At 25.9% G+C, this 22823-nt stretch overlaps 2 protein-coding genes and 1 long non-coding RNA gene across 7 annotated transcripts; 1 reads left to right on the top strand and 2 right to left on the bottom strand.

The window, feature by feature from the left end:
• Window positions 1-5694: 5694 nt before the first annotated feature.
• On the top strand, window positions 5695-8381 carry LOC136086580 (uncharacterized). Of its 3 annotated transcripts, none has more exons than XM_065808818.1 (7): window positions 5695-5817; window positions 5930-6112; window positions 6529-6693; window positions 6871-7119; window positions 7600-7675; window positions 7905-8208; window positions 8290-8381. In XM_065808818.1, exons 2-6 carry the CDS (start codon window positions 6037-6039, stop codon window positions 8023-8025), a joined length of 687 nt encoding a protein of 228 aa, XP_065664890.1. In that variant the 5' UTR covers window positions 5695-5817; window positions 5930-6036; the 3' UTR covers window positions 8026-8208; window positions 8290-8381. The 3 variants fall into 3 exon arrangements, with proteins under 3 accessions (XP_065664890.1, XP_065664891.1, XP_065664892.1); XM_065808819.1 differs by having other exon boundaries at window positions 7636-7675; XM_065808820.1 differs by lacking the exon at window positions 5930-6112.
• Window positions 8382-8833: 452 nt separating this feature from the next.
• Window positions 8834-10422, bottom strand: LOC136086316 (putative nuclease HARBI1). The gene is made up of 4 exons (XM_065808610.1): window positions 10283-10422; window positions 9869-10147; window positions 9479-9736; window positions 8834-9268 (listed from the first exon to the last, which is right to left on the bottom strand). Exons 3-4 carry the CDS (start codon window positions 9677-9679, stop codon window positions 8834-8836), a joined length of 636 nt encoding a protein of 211 aa, XP_065664682.1. The 5' UTR covers window positions 9680-9736; window positions 9869-10147; window positions 10283-10422.
• Window positions 10423-14350: 3928 nt separating this feature from the next.
• LOC136085936 (uncharacterized) lies at window positions 14351-19877 on the bottom strand. Of its 3 annotated transcripts, XR_010641273.1 has the most exons (7): window positions 18151-19875; window positions 16600-16765; window positions 15704-16528; window positions 15582-15621; window positions 15260-15379; window positions 15103-15190; window positions 14351-14617 (listed from the first exon to the last, which is right to left on the bottom strand). It is a non-coding gene; the product is annotated as an uncharacterized LOC136085936 (long non-coding RNA). The 3 variants fall into 3 exon arrangements; XR_010641272.1 differs by having other exon boundaries at window positions 15704-16765; window positions 19213-19877; XR_010641271.1 differs by having other exon boundaries at window positions 15704-16765; window positions 18151-19876.
• Between the last annotated feature and the right edge of the window lie 2946 nt (window positions 19878-22823).

The raw sequence follows: 22823 nt of genomic DNA on the forward strand, positions 1-22823 counted from the left end.
AGTCAATTTATTTAATTAATGTCATTTAACTTCATAATGAACTATAATCAGAACAAGTATCGCAGAACAAGTATTGCAGAACACGTATTGCAAACATTGAAACAATAACTGCTGTTAGTTTACGGTTAGTACGACAGCACAGGCAACGGTTAATTTACCCTAGTAGCAAGCAATATTGGCGCTATATTGCTCCGATATAGTTTAGATTGGCTTATCATGGCCAAGATTTGCAATATTGTGCCAATATTTGGAAACTATCAGTTAAATCGGCCAACTTAGACAATATAAAGCCAATACTGGTTGTTAATAAAAAACCGATATTAAGTGTGAAAATTAGTTAAGTCTTGCGCGTGGGTAAATTACAATTTCAATCAAAATTTCAATACTTTATGGACATCACAATATTTCACACTTTTTTTAATTAGATATATTTAAAAAATGTTTCAAATTTGATATTTTAATTTAATGGTTCAACTTTCTTAATGGCAAGGGTTTGACAAAAAAAACTAATGACATTGTAAAATTAAAATCATTCCTGCAAACATTAGGCTATAACGGTTAGAAACAAGGCCTTGTTGCTAATTAACACTTGTCATTAGTAAAATAGACTTGTATTTATTTTTTTAATTTACCTCTAACTTGCACTACTTGACGATTCTTTAGGAAGTCCGTCTTTCAGTAATTCATTAAGTGGCGAAACTTGTATTTTAAGAGAAAAGCTAAAAAATGTTTTTTAAACCTATTTAGCTTTTCTTTAAAAATTTTAACTAATGTATTTACAAATAATTAGAAATTAAATAAATATTATAATATAATTTGTATTCATTTCATCCATTTACTCATATATTCGTATATATTATATGAACATTATTAAAATAAATATATGAACTCCTGATAATTAGGAAGCTTCTTGTTGATCTTATCGGAGAAGAAACAGTCTGTAGAAAATGGAAGATAAATAAATGTGTTTACTTATTTATTACTGATCTGTTCTTTATTATTTAGCACTTTAATTGTAGAATACACTAACAAAATTAACACATTATATACAAATAATATATTTTATATATAGATATAGATATATATATATATATATATATATTATATATATATATATATATATATATATATATATATATATATATATATGTATATATATATATATATATATATATATATATAGATATTTTATATATAATATATTTTATATATATATATATATATATATATATATTTATAAATAATATACATATATAATATATCTTATATATAGAGATATATATATATATATATATATATATATATATATATATATCTATATATATATATATATATATATATATATATATATATATATATATGTATACATATATTTTTTATGACTTTAATATTAGTTTATTTTATTATTTTTCCGGTTTGTAACTAGCTATGACTGCAACTAACTCAAATCGCTGGTCAAAATATCAATTTGTTACAAGAGCTGTTAAACGACATTTTCAGGATATTGAAAATGTTATTAGTCTAGATAACCTAACTACACGCGTTAATGTAAAACGTAAAACTGCAACAAATAATGATAGATGGTATTTTTAATGTGATTAACAGTGATAGATGGCAGATGGAAGTGATATATGGTACTTTTAATGTGATTAACTATAAGAAATACAATACACGCAATAGTAAATATGAGACAAGTGTAAATAACATTACTTTTGAAGAATTTCATTAGTTTTGATCATATTTCGATCAGCTGCACATTGATAAAAATATTATATTTTTCATCAGAATCTTGTAATGAATATGAAGAAACAAATAGAACACTGTGCACTAAAAATCACTTGTTCGATGGGCATTAAGTACAGTATTTGTCAAAATAGCTTAACCGATCTATTGAAAAATTTGTCTTCATATCATGCGTTACCTAAAGATGCTAATACATTGATTCAAACAAAACCACATTCTGGCAATGGAGAAATGAACAATATTTTCGGTAACAATGGCAATTACTTATATATAGGTATTGAAAACCAGCATAAAATATCATTGACAATCCAGCATCTTATACTTTTAAAAAAGTTGAAATACATATAAACATTGATGGGTTGCCTTAATGTTCTGCAAAGCAGTTCAGGCCAATTTTGATCATTGCTAAAGTAGGACAAATGTTTTCAAAGCCGTTAGTAGTTTCTTTTATTGTTGGTGCTAGCAAGTCAGCTTCTACTACTGAATTCTTTAAAAGATTTGTTGTCGTATGTTAACAATTGAATAGAATGGCATTAATGTAAATTGATGTCACTTTTCCACAAATACTAATTGTTTTATTTGTGATGCACCAGCTCGTGCTTTTGTAAAATGTTACAGGTGTGAAAAATGTATGCAAAAAGGTAAGTATGTGGAACGTAGAATTTCTTTTTTAGAGTTAAATGCCACGAAGCGCACAGATCAATCGTTTGTTATTCAGTTACAAAAGTAGCATTATAAACAAGATACTAAGTACCCTTATTACTACTTAATATTGGATTAGTTTCTTATGTGCCTCTAGAATGCATGCACTTGCTATGTCTTGGTGCTATGCGAAGCTTGCTAAAGCGTTGGCTACGAAGTAATAGAAATAATTGCTCAAATTGCAGAAAATATAACAATTGATTTACAAACTTTAGCAAAACATGTTTGCCTTGAATTTGCACGTAAGCCAAAAAGTCTGAAACCTATTGATCGATGGAAGGCAGTAGAGTTCAGACTTTTTCTTTGCTATTTAAGGCCATTAGTGTTGAGAGGGCGTCTATAATTACAACTATATCATCACTTCATGATACTACATGTGGCAGTGTCTATTTTTTCTGATAAGTTCTGAGTATAAGTTCTGAGATTTGTAGCACTTATATAAATTTGTCTAAAAGTTACCTGAACTGTATGGTGAGAGTTCTATAAATTATACATTGCATAGTCTTACACACATGTAATGATGTAAGAAAATATGGACCCTTTGATAAGTGCGTTTCGTTTTGAAAATGCCTTAAGAGGACTAAAAAAATTACTCAGAAATGGAAATTTGCCACTGCAACAAGTTTGCAGAAGATTATCTGAAGTAGGTACAACATTTTACACTTTTAATAAACCATGTAGTTATGAGCCCTTGGTGTCTAAAGTGCACTTTAAAGGTCCTACTTTTGAGATGGATTGCGTTCAATATGAGAAACTTGTGTACTGTGGGTTTTGCATTAACTCTAGACGCCTGTAAAAGCTGTGTGCCCTTAGATTCAGGAAAATTATTTGTGGTTAAAAATGTTGTTAAATGTAGGAGCAACAGAATTAATATAATTGGTCATTATTTTATTACACCCATGAACTTTTATTTATATCCTTGTCTGTCCAATATTTTTAATGTATTAATGTCCAATACTTTTAACGTATTGTAATGTATATAAGGTTTCACAGCTATCCTCAAAATTAGTTTGCATACAGTTAAATGCATTAAAACAAAGTGTATGGTTCTTCAGAAACAAGATTATTTTGTAGATTATCCTATACTTCATGGATCAGCTATTGATAAGTAAGACTACTGTTATTTATTATTGAAAAAAACAGCACACTGTACTGTTATTACTTATTAATGATTAAAAATTCAATAGAAATAAAATATAAGTTATTTTTGTAAATAATTACCCACTAGGGGATTCTTGTTAAAGTGTTTATTTGTAAAAAAAAAACGTATTAAAAAGGGTTCATAAAGTAAATTTTACCTAATATTTTTATTTTTAATTTGTTTTCATTAAATTCACCTCCTTAAAACTAATGGATAAACTACACATAAAAAGGCTATTATTATTTATTATTTACTAATTTATAACAGTCTGTAGTTTAATTTATAACTTAGAATGTGTATGTTTTTATTTAATAGCTGAACATGTTGAAGCTTAACTCTCGATAAAATTTTCTGTGACCTTTGAAGAAAATAAAAAAGGTTGCATGGAAGTTGTGCCTACTTGTTCAGACAAAGTTTGGTGGCCAAGTCACACGTTTCGACTTTATCTTTAGACTATCTTTAGTTAAAATTAAATATTTAAAATTTGTTAAATTACCTAAAAAGGTGTTTAGAACGAAACAATGGAAAATATAATTATTTATGTATTAATATTTTACATTATTATACTTTTTAAATTTTTTTATTCTATTATCAAATATTTCCAGTTATTCCTCTTTGACCCTTTACCACCAAAACTTTAATAATTCCTTTTTTTTTTTTTTTTTTCTTTTTCCTTTTTATTTTATTTATTCCCTATTTCCTTAATTATTGAAAAAAAAAATTTTTTTTAATTATTAAACGTTTTGAAGTTTTTATGTGACTCTTTTACCACCTTTTCCTTTAATGATTTTTGATAAATCAGATTTAAATTTTCTTTTATTAAAATGTTTAAAATTCCTGCTATATAAATTGTTTATGCATGGTATTAATAAATTATTGAAATTAGGACAAATAAAAAATTGAGGTAAGTGATCAAAAACAGAAGTTGTCAAATCTCCTGAAACAATTTCATTAGCTATACAACTAAAGAAAATATTAGTATTTTACAGTATAATATTTCCGTTCTCTTTCTCGAACAAGAACTGCTAATCGATTAATTTCAGTTTCCAGCTTTTTTTTTTATATTTAGCTTTCTTCGTTAAATTTCTACGTTGATAAGATATTTTATTTTTAATTATTTACTTTAAAAACTTTAATTATTACTTTTAATTACGATTTATAAGTAAAGTAATAAAGCATTACTTTTTTACAGTATAAAATCTATCAACTTCAGGTCAACAACGTTTTTTTATTATTATTATTCAACAGTGATTTATTTATTATTATTTATTATTTATCTACGCTAAACAAAGTTTGCTGTTTTTTGTTTGTTTTATTTACTTTTCTTAACAATTTTTTTTATTTACGCCAAACTAAAGTTTAGAAAAATCTTCTAAAAGAAAGTTCTCTGCCCAATCTATTTTTTTAAACACCATTCGTTGTTGGGGAGAGCAGAAACTTCACATGGTAGTAGCATTTCAAGACTTTTATTGAAATCTATTTAGATAGCTGAAATTCAAATCCTCTTCACATGCAGTATCCGGTAATGTTGGTCATTTTGCTGATTTTTTTTAACTAGAACTAAAGAAGATAGGGAAGGGGATTCTGGAAGCTCTTGCACTTTACAGAACTTTGGTTCTGAACGAAATGTAAGTTGTCTTTTAAATTGTCAACATTTGTGAACCAAAAATTTTTGTTATTTTGTACAGTTGTTATGCAGTGATCATTTTACCTTACAACACTGTTCAACGATTCCAACCTAACTTTTTTTTATAAGTTACAGCTCACAATAGATTCTTTAATTGATTTTGGTTACTTTTCTGACCTTAAAGTTTTAAAGTTAAATATTTATATTATATATAACGTATAATAATATAAACGATTCGGTAAGCAGGGGCCAATGCTATAAACATAAAAAACGAAGTTTTTTCCGTAAAACACGAAGTTTTTACCGTAAAAAGCGAAGAAAAAAAAAGTCCATTGCTATAAACATTCAAAAAATACCGTTTTTGAGATAAAAACTTCGCTATTAAATCCAATGCTATAAACGAACAAGGGAATCCCTTTTTCAGATAAAAAATGCGTTTTTCCGAAAAAAAATTTCAGATAGATTTTTTTTCTCTATTTTAGATATTTTCTTCGTGATTTTTAGCGGCCATTCTTGGAACAACGTTAGCACTTCAAAATCATTGAACATTCTCTGTTTGTGTTTTTATGTAGATATTTTACAGATAAAACTGAAAAGGATTTTGGTAATTAAACTAATTTAATTTAATTAAACTAATTTAATTTAAGTAATTAAACTAATTACTTAAAATCTGCATTTAATCGATTATTCAGTTCCTTGTTGGTTTTCCTTGTTAGGTTTTTGATAGTAATTTTGGTTAAACAAATTTTTCATGTTTGACTAAAGAAAAGTATATATAGTCGACAATTATGCCATATAATACACAAATACACAACAAAATAAAATGTTGTCTAAAGAACTTGAATTGTTACTAGCAATAAAGATCAGAGAAAACAAAGAGGTTCTTCTTGGGAAGCTTAGTATGTTTTAATTAGCAAACTATTTAAATAAAAATATGTATAATTACATTATATTTTATATATATATATATATATATATATATATATATATATATATATATATATATATATATATATATATATATATATATATATATATATATATATATATATATATATATATATATATATATATACATATATATATATATACATATATATATATATATATATATATATATATATATATATATATATATATATATATATATATATATATATATATATATATATATATATATATATATATAATATAGGTAAGCTTTTTTAGGTATGATTCTAATTATAAAATAATATATTATTATAGAATATTTAGTATTTTACTATATAAAACTATATTATACTATATATTGATTATTTATTTACTCTACTTTTAGGTCCATCTATTACTATGAGGCATAGAAATAGAATTTGGGAAGACATAATGTCACATTTAAATAGTTTAGGGGCAAAAATTGAAGATATCAACCAGCTGCGTAATAGAGAGTGGGATTATTTGCGAAGAGCTACAATGCAAAAATTTGCTAAAAGTCTAAAAACAGGTATAGTTTTGTTATATATAAATTTATATGTGTGTGTGTGTATGTGTGTGTGTGTGTGTGTGTGTGTGTGTGTGTGTGTGTGTGTGTGTGTGTGTGTGTGTGTATACACACACATATATAATTAAATATTTTTGTATATAAATAATATATACAAATATGTATATACATTTTTTAAAGGTGCTGCAGGGAGACAACTAACAGAATTAGATAATGTTGTCTTAGACATTCTTGACAGGAAGTCAATAAATGTATCTGGAATCAATGTTCCTGATTTTAATATCTCTTTTTGTATGACAGATGATGCATTGTCATCCACTCCCAACCAACTTTCTACTCCCACTGCCACCCTTTCTTCATCAAGTAAAGAAGTAAACTTTACTTTGAAACAATCTTCTGATACAGCTTCTTTTATTTCATCTATGTCTGGTATATTTTTCTTTATTGGTTAAGACTAGTTGTATTATAAGATATATATAAATATATATATATAATATATATATATATATATATATATATATATATATATATATATATATATATATATAGATATATAGCTATATATATATATATATATATATATATATATATATATATATAGATATATAGATATATATATATATATATATATATATATATATATATATATATATATATATATATATATATATATATATATAGATATATATATATATATATATATATATATATATATATATATATATATATATATATATATATATATAGATATATATATATATATATATATATATATATATATATATATATATATATATATAGATATATATATGCATATATATATAGATGTATATATACATATATTGTATAGTTTATAGAGTTCTATTTTATTCTTATATAAATTCTATACAAATTAATTGTTTATATTAGATGCAAGAATTGATTGTATGTTCTCCCCTAATTTAGACAATACCACTCTTGTTGGTGATAGTCGTCAGATACTTCAAGATAATGCAATTTATAAATTGTTTTTTTTTTAAATCTCAGTTGTTTAATTTAGTTAATTGTAGGTTTTAGACTTATAATTATATAACAGACAACATCAATTTGTGCTTAATTTTTTAAAACTAGTATTTCCAAAACCATCAAAAACTTCTTATTTTTAAAGGAATCTAAACCACCTTTCTTATTATTTTAGTTAACTGATCTTGTTTTGACACCTAGAATTAAATTTTAGATTCAATTCAAAATAAACCATCAATGGGGGCATTAAAAAATTTAAAAAGAAAACAAGCTAGAAAAAGTCTCTTGGTAGATGGAAGTTTTAAAAAATTGAAAGTAAGTGTTTTAGGGTGAGAAAAAGAAAGATTAGAAAAAGAACAAGAGTTAAGAGTTAAACTTTTGAAATTGGACGTTGCCCTCAGGCAACAGCAAATTCGAAAAGAAAAGGCTTTAACAATATATTACACAACAGCAACAAAGCTAATGCATGAGAAAATGCAACCTTCAAACCAGCAACATTTTGTAAATACAGACACGGTATTTTATTTTTTATTTTTTAAATTAATTTGTAGTAATATTTAGTATAACTTTATCATTAAAATTTTTTTTTTGTTTTAGGAGGAAATTCTCTTGCATTAAGAGAAAAGCTACATCATAATTTTATGTTAAATTTTGAAAATTATTGTATAAAAATATATACTATATTTAAACATTTGTCTTGTATAACCATGACCAATTACATTTTTTTAGTAACAATAAAAAATAACTCCAATCTGAAATTGTTATTGTTATTTCATTTTTTTATCACCATTGCCTTACAGTAATAAATTCTGTAAAACTTCACACAAACATTAAGACCAATGCTGTTGCGATGTGAAATAGATACAAGCATTACAACTATAAAGTTAACAAATCTCCTATTATTTTTTAAGCGTGCTCTATAAAAAAACAAAATATACATACTTAAATACAAATATAAACATATATTTTTATGGTCTAATTTTTTATAAAAATTTCTTGCATTTATTAAAAAATCATTGTGTAAACTTTTTTCCAATTTTAATTCAACTAATTTAGACACAAATCTATGATCCATGTCTAAACAATTTTGATAGATCCTATGCTCTAGAACAAATTGTTTATGAATTTTTAAACATTATTTTTAAGTCAAGTAGTTAAGTAGCTGTAATCGTCTATTCAAAGCTCTATCATTCTGATTTTCTTGAGCTAGATTTTCATCAGCTTGTTCTTCTTCGCGTTCTTCAAAGTCATTACCGTTGTCTCCATGTCGAATACACAAGTTATGGATAACAAATCCACACATGATAAGCTTAGAGGCATCTTCGACCTTATGCAAACGAATTCCAGTTTTCAAAGCATAAAACCTGTTTTTGACAATTCCAAAACATCGCTCAATTATGTTTCTAGTTTTTTTCTGTGCTATGTTGAAACGTTTTTGAGCTCCGTCTGGATCACCGGGAAAAGGTGGAATTAACCATTCTCGACATGGGTACGCAGAGTCAGCCAAAATTACAGCTCCATTAAATGGAAGCTCTCCAATTTCAAACTTGTTCCATAGGTTGCAATTTCTTAGAACCTAATAGCAGTAAAGTCACAATATTTAAATTTACTGTAAGTTACATTATAATACATTATATTAGTTAGTCTAAGCTACATTAAAATTAGCAATCATAATAGTTCAAATAGTATGTTCAAATATGAACATTCCGAAGAGTGTCACGTACTAGTTGAATAGCCGGCATTAGTGCACTAACAGTTGTAAAATATAACTTAGTGACAGACTTACATGTGCATCATGCCACCTTTCTGGACTGTTGGTCGATGCATAAAATATGGATGTGTCGGGTCCACATACTGCCATTGCATTTATGCTATGGACATGATGGCGATTGGTTAGAGAATCTTCATCTGCTTGAGGAGGGTTAGAAAGGAGTATATGAGATCCATCCAGGACACCACATACGCACGGAAAACCTCCGATTTCCATGAACTTCTGTGGAAGAGTGGAGCAATCATTGGGTCACTTTATGATCTCTTGTCGAATCTAATCTTATAGGATAACAATTTATATCTTTACTAAACTTAGTTTTTAATTTACTTACTAAAATAAAAATAATAAGCAACTTTATATGACAACGTAAAACTTTCAATAGTTTTATTAACTTAATACACTAACATTGAAAATAGCTTCTCCTACACTGTGTATAATACGATAAATTGTGTTGGTAGAGATTCCATGACAGTCTCTGAGAACATGAAAAAAAACATTTGTGCCAATAAAATGAAGAAATACCATTATCTGGAAACGTACTGAAATGCTTTTATTTCGCTTAGTATAATGTTGCAAATCATCTTTAAGCCTAGTTTCTAAAAAATCTAATACAGCTCTTGGGACTCGATACTGCTCTCGAAAAACGTTGTCAGAAACATCTTCGTTAAAAGAGCGACCATTAAACTAAAATGAAATTGAAAAACAAAACAAAAATATAATTTCTGTGCATATTTAGTATGATTTCTGATTTTGTTCGATAACAAATCATTAAAAAAACATCAAAATTTAGTAATTTTAAGTAATGCTTTAAACTCCAACCTCTCGAGGCAATCGGTGGCGAAGCTCATTTTCTGCAACTTCGAAATCTAAATCTTCATCCGAAAAAATTAAATCCATGTTCCTATTTTAATTTTACACAGTTTTTTTAAACACCAAATACTAGAATGTAAAAATATTTATAAAAATATAATAGACAGCACAGCCTACTTAATAACTAATAAAATTTATTTAGTAGGCCTACTTAATAAAAATTTTTAAAAAAATTGTTGTTATCAATGACGTATTACGGATATAAAAAGTGCGTGAATTTAAGTGACGTATAGGTTTTATGCTTTATAGCAATGGCCGAAAAAAATACAAATAGCGATAAATTCTTCGAGTTTACGCATTTTTTTACGTGTAAATAATTTACTTTAAAAATTGCGTTTTTACGAAAGATTTTTTTTCTCGAAAAAAACTTCGAATTGTTTATAGCATTGGCCCCAGATATCACATTTTATCATTTTATATATAAGTAATATGTAACATTTTATATATAAGTATATATGTAAGCAGATATCACATTTTATCATTTTATATATTAATATATAATAAACGATATTTTGATTTAAATTATTGTTTAAAATTAAAAACAGTAACAATGATGTTTAAATTTCTTTGTTACATTCATGTATATTTATCATATTCATATTTATATATGTATATATATATACATATATATATATATATATATAGCATAATTTCTTTAGTATATTCATATATACCCATTTATCTGTTGTTTGAGTTTAATTTTTTTTTCAGTCATTTAGATTTGTTACAAATGCAGCAAAGTAAATCATTCCATTGTTTTAAACCTTAAAATATATTGGTTTTAGTTTTTATATATAAATGTATATATATATATATATATATATATATATATATATATATATATATATATATATATATATATATATATATATACATATATCTATATATATATATATATACATATGTGTATATATATATATATATATATTTAAAGATAGACATGTATAAATATATATTATAAATATATATTTATACATGTATATCTTTAATTAAATAAAAATATTTACAATAGGTAAAAAAAAAAATCGGAAATGGTAATATTTTATCAAAGTATTTCATACCTTTTTAATTACTAGGGATGAGAAAATAATTTAAAAGCACGTTTAATGACAAACTAGAGGGGAAGAAGGTAATAATTCAGATTTAAATTGTTTAAAAAATATTTAACCTATTTACATAACTTATTGCATATAGTCATACAATTACCATCGATATCACTCAATAACAATATCACAGCATGGCATATTTAGTAATTTGCTAGGAGGGAGGTAATAATTCGGGCAGAAATGAAATTGTCTTTAAATTAATTTTACATAATTATGATAACTAATATTAAATAGTTAAACATTTTTTAATACTATCACGCAATATTAAAATCACAGTATCGTATAATTAGTTTCTTGTTAAGGGGAGAGGGTAATATTTCGGTAGAGGTAGAAACATTTATATAGTACTTTTACATGGTCATTTGCAAGGAGGGGGAGATAACAATTCAGACAGATTAGAAGCATTTGTACAAAATTTTAATATTGTCACGTAACTTAAAGTATATCGTTATATAATGCTTATCAACATCACTAAATATCGACGTTACAGTATCGCATGTTTAGTTATTTGCTAGGATGAATGTAATAATTCAGAAGACTGTTTAGTTATTTACTAGGAGAAGGTAATATGCTTCTAACAGCTTTAACGTAGAGGGCATTTTTGATTTGAGTTTTACATAGGGGGACGGAATAATTCAGGCGGTGGGAATAATCTTCTACAGCCACCTACTTAAGACATGTTGCCTATTAAAGCTGCCTGTTAACATAATATGCTTCGAAGTAATTTTCTGATTTAATTAAAAGTATTGACTATTTTATCAATTATATAATTATCATTATTCTATCAATATCTTGTGAACATTTTTATAGTTTTAACAATAGTTAGCGCTAATATTTGTACAACATATTCATATTTTATTTACATTATAATTATTACGCAAGGCTCCAAGATTAATAAACAGCGGATTGCAATAAAAATTAGTATAGATATTAACGCTAAAACGTTTCACTATTATGTAACAATTAAAGTCGGGTTTGTTACAATAATGTTAATTTAAACAGTTAATTATTAAACAGAAAAGTCGGGTTTTTTTTTTAATCAAATATCTTTCCAAACATAACTTATCATCAGGGCAATACAATATCACGCTAATAAACTGTTAAAATCAAGAAGCTGACATAATATATTAATCTAAAATCTCAGAGTAACATTACCTATATTACTCTAATATTTTACATTGCTCTATTAAATCGGCTTTTTTAATTTTTGTTTTAAAACGGTGATAACCTTGGCATAATATAGTAAGTGAATCTCGTCAATATGTTTCAGGTACTCTTGATGATTTTATTTTGTTAGAAATATCAAATAACTAATTTACACCATTTGAACCAAACCATTTGAAAATGTTATAATTTTTAAATTTGGTTTGCTAAAATATTTTAACAACAAATTTTTTAGTCCTCTGCGCTACCTGCCCTAAAACGAGTTGTTATTCAAATTATTCAATTGCAGTAATCAGAACAAATAAAACTCCTTAATAACAACGCCGGATAAAATACGTACCGAATTATTTACTCATTCTTCCAATTTCATTACATTGTCATATATTTGTTTTGTTTATTTTTGGACATACCAGACAGCATTTCGTCTCTTTAGCGTTTACTTATTTAACCAGGTCACCGTCATCCCAAGAAAAGATCTATTAAACAAATAACAAATTTAATATAACTATAATAATATGCAAAACTTAGCGTAAAAAAAATTTATGCAATTTCATTATATATATTTTTTTTATTTTAGTTGACTTTTTAGTTACCTGTAATGAGAAGACAAGCTATCAGCAGCGGTTGCAACACCGTCTTGCTTATTCAAAATTTATATGAGATGATCTTAGTCTTTTTCCCCTATGCGATTGATATCTGTCATCAGCTTTTTCCTCAAAGGAACCTGGAAAGTAGGGCAGATATATTCCAGAAACCTGCGAAATGCCTTAGAATCTGTCTCCTGGGTCGGAGATAAGATAAAATCAAATTAAAAAGTTACCAACAAGACTTTTATAAGTTTTTTTGAACCAAGTTTGTGTAATTTATGTTAATAAGAAATTTACTTTATCTACCTGTAGTACAAATTTAGAGCCTCTTTCTGATAAGACCTGGGCTGTATACAACCCTCTACACTAATCTGGTTTGATTTTAGCATCAGGTTCTTTCCTGCTTTGCAAGAAATTTTCTTGCTTTTCTTGCTAACTGAAGCCAAAACAGCCAAAATATTTGCCTTAAAAATCACATATCTTTAATTATAATGTTTCTTCAGGTTGAAGTGGCTATTAATTGCACCGGAAATTAACATTTGGACCTAAAACTTAATATATATTTAATTTCACAATTTTTTGTCAAAAGTCAAATATTATCAGAAATTTACCTTAATTGACCACTTGAACCAGATCTTTCCAGGTGCAGTAGAATATTCCATATAAGAAACATAAATATCCTCGTCATTGTCGTAATGGTTGAGTTAAAAGTTACTAATCTAATAATGTGATTAAAAAATAATTATAAATCTTAGTAAAAGAGATCGAATACTCAAAAATAAAGTATTATAGAGTCCCAGCAAACTCGCCATGCTTGCTCCATGCATGGCCCACCATTGGTGTCATGACTGGCCCACCATCAGCCGACAAGCATGGCCCAAGCCAAGTGTTGCTCACCGTTTAATGCATGATCCATGCATGGCAGCCGTTTTTCGACCAGCGTTTAGCCGTTGCTTTACCAGTGCTCATTTTTTATGTTATTTTTGCTTTATTATTATTCTTTTGTTACTTTTATTTAAAACTAATACTTAGCACATAAGAGAATTTAAATTAAGAGGAATTCCTCGTTCTTCCTTTGTTCTAAGACGTAATAAATTGCCGGAGGAAGAATATGAAAATAAGTCAATGTTTACTTAACTCAAAAAAGGTATGCGCAAAAACATATAATTGATGAGATATTTCAAAATATTATAAAATGGAATGTAGAAAATTAAGTCCACCGTTTTTGCAATACGCTTTATATTGACAAATATTTTATATTTCAATAAAAGTTAATTCAAATGCCATTCAAATTCACATAAAGGTTTAAGATTAGCCATCATTTCTTCGGCCGCCATTTATTCGATCATATGGTGTTAAATATCGATACTCCTCGACTTCACATTTTACTGCAATCTTTCTCGCATGTCAAACTGCTACTGATAAATCTAAAATAAAGCAATTGAGTCGTTCGTAATATAAGACATTTACACTTAAAATATTACATCTACACTTATTACTTATTATATTACGTTACTTAACAAATCACTCGCTGTCAATTTTACAACGTTGTCAACAATTACTCCAAACAAATTTTTATTTATTTTTATAGACTTAAAAACTAAAATTCATGTGTATATAAAAATAGATTTGAAAAAAAGGATAAAAATCGATGACGATACACTTTAAGGCAAAGAAATGCAAAGAAAATACAATGTTTGTTTACATAGGATTACAACCAAAAGCTGCTAAACAGCTGAAAGTGAAAAAAATGTTAAATAAGCTTCAAAACTGTAATAAAATGTAAGAAATGTAATCTCTGCATTAAGTAAAAAAAGTTTAAAATAACACGTAAAACAAACTATAATAAAAATGACAAATAAATTAAATTAAATCAAATTCAAGACGAAAACTACAAGTTTTGTAAAACTACCATCTTTCAAGAGTTTGCGTTAACCAGCGTTTTATGCACCATTCAACATCTGCTTCATATCCACCTTTCTCAAGCTTTCAAAGCGTGACTGTTAAATTGATAAAAAATATATTTAAAAGCTATTCACTTAATTCTCACCCAAAAAAATTGCACTTACTGTCAATGATGACTGGAACTTTGAACTTTCCAAACAAACGTTTAGTTTTATACATGTCATGTCACATTTATTTTTTCAGTTGATCATCAACATCATTATCATCAAAAACTTGACTGGTTGCTAAATAATAATTTGCGTCATTATGCAAATCAAAATAGTTTCCAGTTGAATAAGTTGCAATAGCTGAATTATTTATCAGGCTTTTTAATTCATTTAAATCATTTTATTAATAAATTCAATTAAAATAAAAATTACATTACTAAAAGTCATAAAATAACAAATCATTATTTCATTATTTAAAAAACCCGAACAACCTACGCACATTTCGAGTAAATATGTTTCTCAATATTTCTTGTGATAGCCTAAATTAAAAAAGATTGGTTACATAAATACTTAAAATGGCTAGGCATGTTCAACTATCTATTCAAATCTAAAAATTCTTACATATAAAAGAAAAAATCAATGTTAACATCCACGATTTCATGGCAAGTTTTAAACATTTGTATTGCACTTGAAGATAAAAATAAATTATTTAGTACATTAAGGAAGCATTAACTATGAACTAACAATAATCAGAAAAAATTGTATTAAACTTTTCAAAATGACTAGGATATACTATATCTCTAAAGTATCTAATGATTATGTAGCTTTAATATAAAATCAAAATCTAAATGGCAAAACAAAAAAATATTTAACAAAAAGGTTATTTCAATAAGTATATATTTTAGATATAGTTTAAAATATATATACATACAAATAAAATATAAATACATACACATAAAATATAAATAGTTACAAATACACTGGTCAAAAACTTAAACCGGTGGTTTCAAAGAAAAATATTTTAAAATGAAGAAAGACCTTTCACTAAAATCCCTGATTGGAGGTATTAACCAAAAAAATAAATTTCAAAACTCAAATTTTCAAAACAAATAAATCTAAACCTTAATCTGCCACTGAAAATATTACTATTGTATGTATGTATGTATGTATTGTATGTATTGAATGTATGCATGTATGTATGTATAGTAAACTATAAAAATGAGTATTATACTATAAAAAAAATCATACTCAAGTAATGAAAGAAAACCATTGTATAATATAAAATATCAAAGAAAGTTCAAGACAATCATCAAGAATTTTGAGTTAAAGTTTTTAATGCACGATGTGCACGACCACCATTTCTATCAGGAGCTTGCATCAACCATCTTTTAATGCACTTCTCAACATCTGGATTACTAGCACCTTTTTCATGCTTTTGAACTGCAACTGTTAAATTTAAAACAAGATATATGTGATCCACTTAATTACCACAAATAAATAAATATTATTTTGCTTACTGTTGACTATGCCAGGAATTTTTTTTTAATTTCCAAATGCATCTTTATTTTTATATTTATCCCTCCAATTCATTTTTAGTGCTAGTTCATGACATACTAGTTGACTCATAATGTTATATGTTATTGATTTCAAATTGCTCCCACCAATTACACCAAGCAGCCTTGACTAACATAAAATTATAATATTTATATAATTACAGATATGTTTATATATTTATATATATATATATATATATATATATATATATATATATATATATATATATGTATATATATACATATATATATATATATATATATACACACACACCTATATATATATATATATATATATATATATATATATATATATATATATATATATATATATATATATATAAAATCTATTATTATATATATATATACATATATATATATATATATAAAATCTATTATTATATATATATACATATATATATATGTATATATATATATATATATATATATATATATATATATATATATATAATCTATTATTATATATATATATATATATATATATATATATATATAAAATCTATTATCATATATATATATATACATATATATATATATATATATATATAAAATCTATTATTATATATATATATATATATATATATATATATATATATATATATATATCTATATATATAATCTATTATTATTATTATATATATATATATATATATATATATATATATATATATTTATAATTTATTTGGTAATATTAAAGCAAGTAAAAAAGGTAAATCAAGTAAATTGCTTATTTTTATTACTGTAATACAAAGAAAATTTAATTGAATTGAAAGGGTTGTTTTAAAACAACAGGTTTATCAAGATGTAGTCAAATGTGTAAAATTGGATAAACAACATAAGATTCTTTTTTATATGGCAGCCGAACAAACTGCAATAATTATTCTAATACATATGCTTTGTTTAGGTTAGAGGAAAGATTAGAAACTCTAAAAATATTAAAATCAGATGATGACATTGGATATTTAAAAAAGTCCTAAATTGTTCTAAATTTTTTATATACAACAGTTACTTTGCCATCATGCTCCTCTACAATATTACACACTTTTGCAACATCTAAAGAAATTTTAACACAAGCATCTCTTTCTTTTGTTGCAACAGTAAGTCCATCTTTAATAATGATTGAAAACTGTTATTTTGTTTTTAATTCTGTGCTGTTTTTTTAATTGAAAATTTTTGAAAGACTGAAAAGTGACATGACTTTCAGACTCATACCAACATTTTTCTTACCATATAATGTGTAGTGATCAACAAAAGCATTTAACAAATTTGAAGCTTGTAATAAAATGTTTTTAAACAAAGAAGGACTCAAAAGAATGATCATTCCACATTACAAAAGAATAAAATTTTTGTAGTATTCTTCTGGTACTATATCAACAATAGCAACAGCGCCAACATATGGCAGAAATAGCCTAAACTCTGTTGCCTTAAATCTATCTAAAAAAGAAAAAGATCTTGTTTTTCTAGCAAACTCTTTTGGTATTTAATTGTACATACTTTCTAATCGAGCCGTTATAAGAGATATTGAAACTGATCCAATGGTTGTCCGTCGATCTCCAAACCCATCTTTCCACATCTTCATGAGTCTTCTGACAACACCTAAACAAACTAAATGCATATAGTCAGCAGGGAAATCGTTAACCATATCTATTTTTAATTCTTAAAGGGAAGAACTTCCTGGGTGATGTTCAATATTTGCCTTTTTTCTAAATAAGTAATCACTCCTTAATTATCACTGCCAGAAAAAGTCATTTTATTAAAATGTTCTCCTTTGATATTACACATAAAACATGAATAATAACCACTGTGGTCTTTGGTGCACTTGATAAATGCTTTAGCTGGTGTATCACATACAACTGCATGTATTTTAATTACAATCTTTCTCTCTTCAATTATAAGCGCTTCTTCAAACATTTCACACTCTTTAACAAGCTTATCTAAAAAATTATTCACATTAGGTTTTCCTTTTTTACAATAGGCAAGTCCAATAAGAAATGGTGATGTTTCAACCTTATGAAAAAATCCTAAATTTGGCCAAAACTCATCAGAACCTGATTTAATTAATTAAAATCCATCAAAATTTAGCTGTAACAATAAAAAATTATTTGTCGGTCCAGCTTTAGTTAATTCAACTACATGATCTTTAATGTAAAAATGGTAATACAAAATTTTCAATATTGTCTATAAAATAAGGAACTTTTTTACCAAGTAGACCATTAATGCTTAAGGGTATATCAGGATAAAATAATTTAAGTCGACTTAATAAATCAGAAGTCGCAGCATCAGTTATGTTAAATTGAGTATGCCACTCACGGAGACTTGAAATAATATCTATTATAGCTGACTCATTTTTAAAAACCATTTCTTCATCATCCAGGTAAGAACCACAATAGCTGCTTTCTTCATCAGATTGCAAATTTGAATTTGATTCAGTTTCGAAAAAATGTTCTACTTTTGTATTTTTATCATCAGGTACACTTGTGAAGAAATTGCTGCATGGTGAACTAGCATTTGGCAAACTCAAAGAAATATTCTGAAAGTTATTTAAACATAATTCACCTGCGTTTGTTTCTATAAACTGTTTCATTATATTATTCGTGGGATTCAACTGCTCGCATATTTCATTCTTCACTATATTTATTTCAGCTAAAACTTTCCGTTTTTTTGTCCAGGTTGAACTTTCGCTTTTCCTTTTAAAGCTCATGAAGAAAGAATAAAACAATATCTAAATAATATAAAGTAATTGTTTTAAACCAATTTAGATATAACTTATATTATTAATATAGTACAAACTATGAAAATACATTATATAATACTATTAATAATAGTATTATATAATATATTTTATAATATATTATAATTTTAATACTATTAATAATAGTATTATATAATAGTATTATTAATAATAGTATAAACCATGTCAGGTTGTAATATTATGCATTACATTACACTATTATTTGCTGTTGTATTATAATATAACCTGTTCTGAATTACAAAGTTTCTTATCATTTAATAATGAACTAAGATAAATTTATTACAAATAGAAAATCAATACGTAAAAAGTAATAAGGAAACTGACGGTAGTTGAAAAGTTAAAGATGGCAAATTTTGTAAAATAGGACATGGGCAATTGTAAAAACCTTTATTTTATCACAAACATGGTTTAAGCCTGGCACAAGATCGGCAAAGTTGACCGATCGTAAAACAAGCGTAGCCAACCGTTGGTTGATGACCGGCATCACTGGCGCGGTGATTCCGGTCATCAACCAATGAATCTCATGCATGGACCATGCATGGCAAGTTTACTGGGGTTAGTACGTCCTACACTTTGATTTATTACAAGATACCATTGCATATTATATTCAAAACAACCTAACCACCAATTTGAAAATCAGTAGCAACTCATCTGCTATCACCTGAATATTGTCGTTTAAATCTCGCCGTTATTTTAAGCTGCTTATCTCGCATCATCAGTTTCATCAATCTCGTCATCAGTTAGATAAACCTTGTCACAAAAAAGTTTCCAAGCTTTCCTGATATTTTTATTTACTCCATCTGGAAAAATGTTCTTAAGATATCAAAGTGTAACTTGAAGCATATGAATTTGGGTAACATACTCAAGTTGTACTAACAGAAAGCAACCCGTAAACGGCTTATTAGTAATTAAATCATTAATAACAATATGACTTGATATTTCATCTTAAAAAATATAATTAAGTACAATTTTATCTATAAAGAATATTTTAAATTGGGCTCTTTATCAGTAATGTCATTACTTATAGTTAACGACATAATGATAAAAAAGAATTTATCATCAGTTAAGTTTTTTTTTTAAATCTGTTACAACACAGCAGGTACCAGAAGAGGAAAATCGAGAAAAGCCTGCCAGTTCCTAAATAAATGTTTCCAAGGCAGCATGCTAAAAAAAATAAAAAAGACACGCAATTAATATTAATGGCATAAGAAAAGTAACTGTTACTGTTTACGACAAAAACAACATCGTAGCACAAAATAGCTAAAACACAAATAACTATAAGAACTGGTTTTATTATGTAAACATAATTATTTTTACCTTATGATGTAAATTAACAGCTTCTCCTTAACTGTTGACTAATGAATAATAGAGTAAACTTTACATCATATAAATTTACTAAATTAAAACCATGTTTCAACAGTAAACAAGCTAATCGAGTGATGACAAATGCAACTAACAAAAAGAACATAATTATATGTTTGAATTTATAAAAAAGATTAAAATTATTCAAATTTAATACTTATTAATTGTTACTAGCAGTAGGAAATCCGTAATACAGGTTTTTAGTAAATAAATTATTATTACCAATTTAATTTTTATTTGTTTTCTCTAATGAAATACAAATTTATTAATATTTTTTAGTTCTGCTTACTTATATTTTTCTTGGCTTCTTAGTTAAACAAAACTGTTAGCCTCATTAAAAATACAGTAAACCATTTATTTCGCAACGTTCGAACATTAAATGTGCAAATCACAACATAATCGTTTTGTTAAAGTATATATGACTTGAATTATATGCATAGATCATCCAAGTCTTATTTTAAAATTGCGAAAAATTTTTTTAGGTAAAATATCCGGAATATATTTTTCCTTTCCTTCCTCTTAATTTTGCTTTTAGCTGAGTAGTTTCTATTTTTTTTGTTAACTTTTCTTTATTTTGCTAAAAGTGATGAGTGAAGCTTAAAAAATAAATAATCACAAAAATTATACCTTAACTTGTATTTTAACATAACTAATTAATATATAACTTGTAAACTCGTATGAAAAGAAATTGTTTTGGTTATCCGGAAAAACTATAAGTTGAAAAATATATCCGCAATTCTGGATACGGCTAATCCCTGTATACTGCTCCTATACTATTAATGCTTATTACTCAAACTATCTTTTTTTTTAATAATCCAACAGAAATTAAAATAATAAAAAAACTGAAAAAAAATACGGAAAACAAATATGTCGATTTACTTTATAGTTAACGTATATCGACATATATTTATTTCAGAATTCATTCAATCCAAATTTATGCTAATGCAGAAAATATTTAGCGAAAAATGTGCGTAATATTTTTTGCCTTGCCGCTTGTCTTAACTTTGCGTTAAAGTTATTAGTTTTATTTAAGACTTTTTATTAATTTGAAATTTTATTAATTAGTCTGAAAGCGTTGAATAAAAGCAATGCTTTTTTTTATTCACGCGGCCTAATGAGCTGAAAAGGCTATATAAGAGATGTTAAAACCATATAAAACAGTTGCAAAAATTATATTTTTAAAATTGTGTTCACTTTTTTTTAAAACAAATTTATATACATGATAAATAGTTAAATATGTAACAAAAATTAAAAAAAAAATCTATATAAAACATATTTTTCTTTAAAACAATCAGTTATAATAGCTGCCATCTCCAGGCCCGAGGAGCCGAGCATAGCCTATTGTGAAGAAAACCATATTAAAATAATTAAAAATACTTATCATTAATAGGGACGACGATTAAACATTAAAAAAACATTAAATGTGAATCCAAATTAGTAGGAAGTTATAGAAAAATTAGTAAAAAGGGAAAGAAAAAAAAATAAGAACAAAATAGATCGATTTTTAAAAACTACTTAATTTTGTGAGCACTTTGGCTATGGTGTTCATTTTTGAAACCAATATCTTTATCTTTAATGAAAAGCCAACTTGTTTAATTAATCTCATTCAAAGAGCAAAAATATTAATAACACTAAGGATAAAACAAACGAATGAGATAAACAACTGTACTTTAGTAATAACAAATGCTGTATTGGCTTTTAGTGAATGATTAAAAGCAGTTAGAGAAACTACCTGTAATCATTTTTAACGATAGACACCACGGGAAGGTAAGCCAAGCCGTCTATCAACACAAAACATTACAACATTAACATCACAACAATTACGCAAAGCAATAGCAAATAGCTTAAGATATTTGTAGAATAAAATTACACTAAATATTAACAGACATGTGTTATATATATATATCGTCCATAAATTACGCAACGCAAAATATATCTAAAAACTGAAGTAGGAGATATTTAGCTCTTTTCTAGGAGATATTTAGCTTTTTTATGCGGCAATTGTCATTAAACTTAATGCGTTAATTTATCTAAATATTAAAACCCTGTGAGG

Source organism: Hydra vulgaris, chromosome 10, assembly GCF_038396675.1.
Source record: "Hydra vulgaris chromosome 10, alternate assembly HydraT2T_AEP".
NCBI classification, from domain to species: Eukaryota; Metazoa; Cnidaria; class Hydrozoa; order Anthoathecata; family Hydridae; genus Hydra; species Hydra vulgaris.

What these genes read in the sequence shown, in the direction of transcription:
- LOC136086580 (XM_065808818.1), top strand. Translation starts at nt 6,037, where the DNA reads ATGTTGTCTAAAGAACTTGAATTGTTACTAGCAATAAAGATCAGAGAA. An exon ending in GGTTCTTCTTGGGAAGCTTA is followed by an intron (nt 6,113 to 6,528) that starts GTATGTTTTAAT and finishes CTCTACTTTTAG; the next exon opens with GTCCATCTATTACTATGAGG. An exon ending in TGCTAAAAGTCTAAAAACAG is followed by an intron (nt 6,694 to 6,870) that starts GTATAGTTTTGT and finishes CATTTTTTAAAG; the next exon opens with GTGCTGCAGGGAGACAACTA.
- LOC136086316 (XM_065808610.1), bottom strand. Translation starts at nt 9,679, where the DNA reads ATGGAAATCGGAGGTTTTCCGTGCGTATGTGGTGTCCTGGATGGATCT. An exon ending in AAAGGTGGCATGATGCACAT is followed by an intron (nt 9,269 to 9,478) that starts GTAAGTCTGTCA and finishes TACTGCTATTAG; the next exon opens with GTTCTAAGAAATTGCAACCT.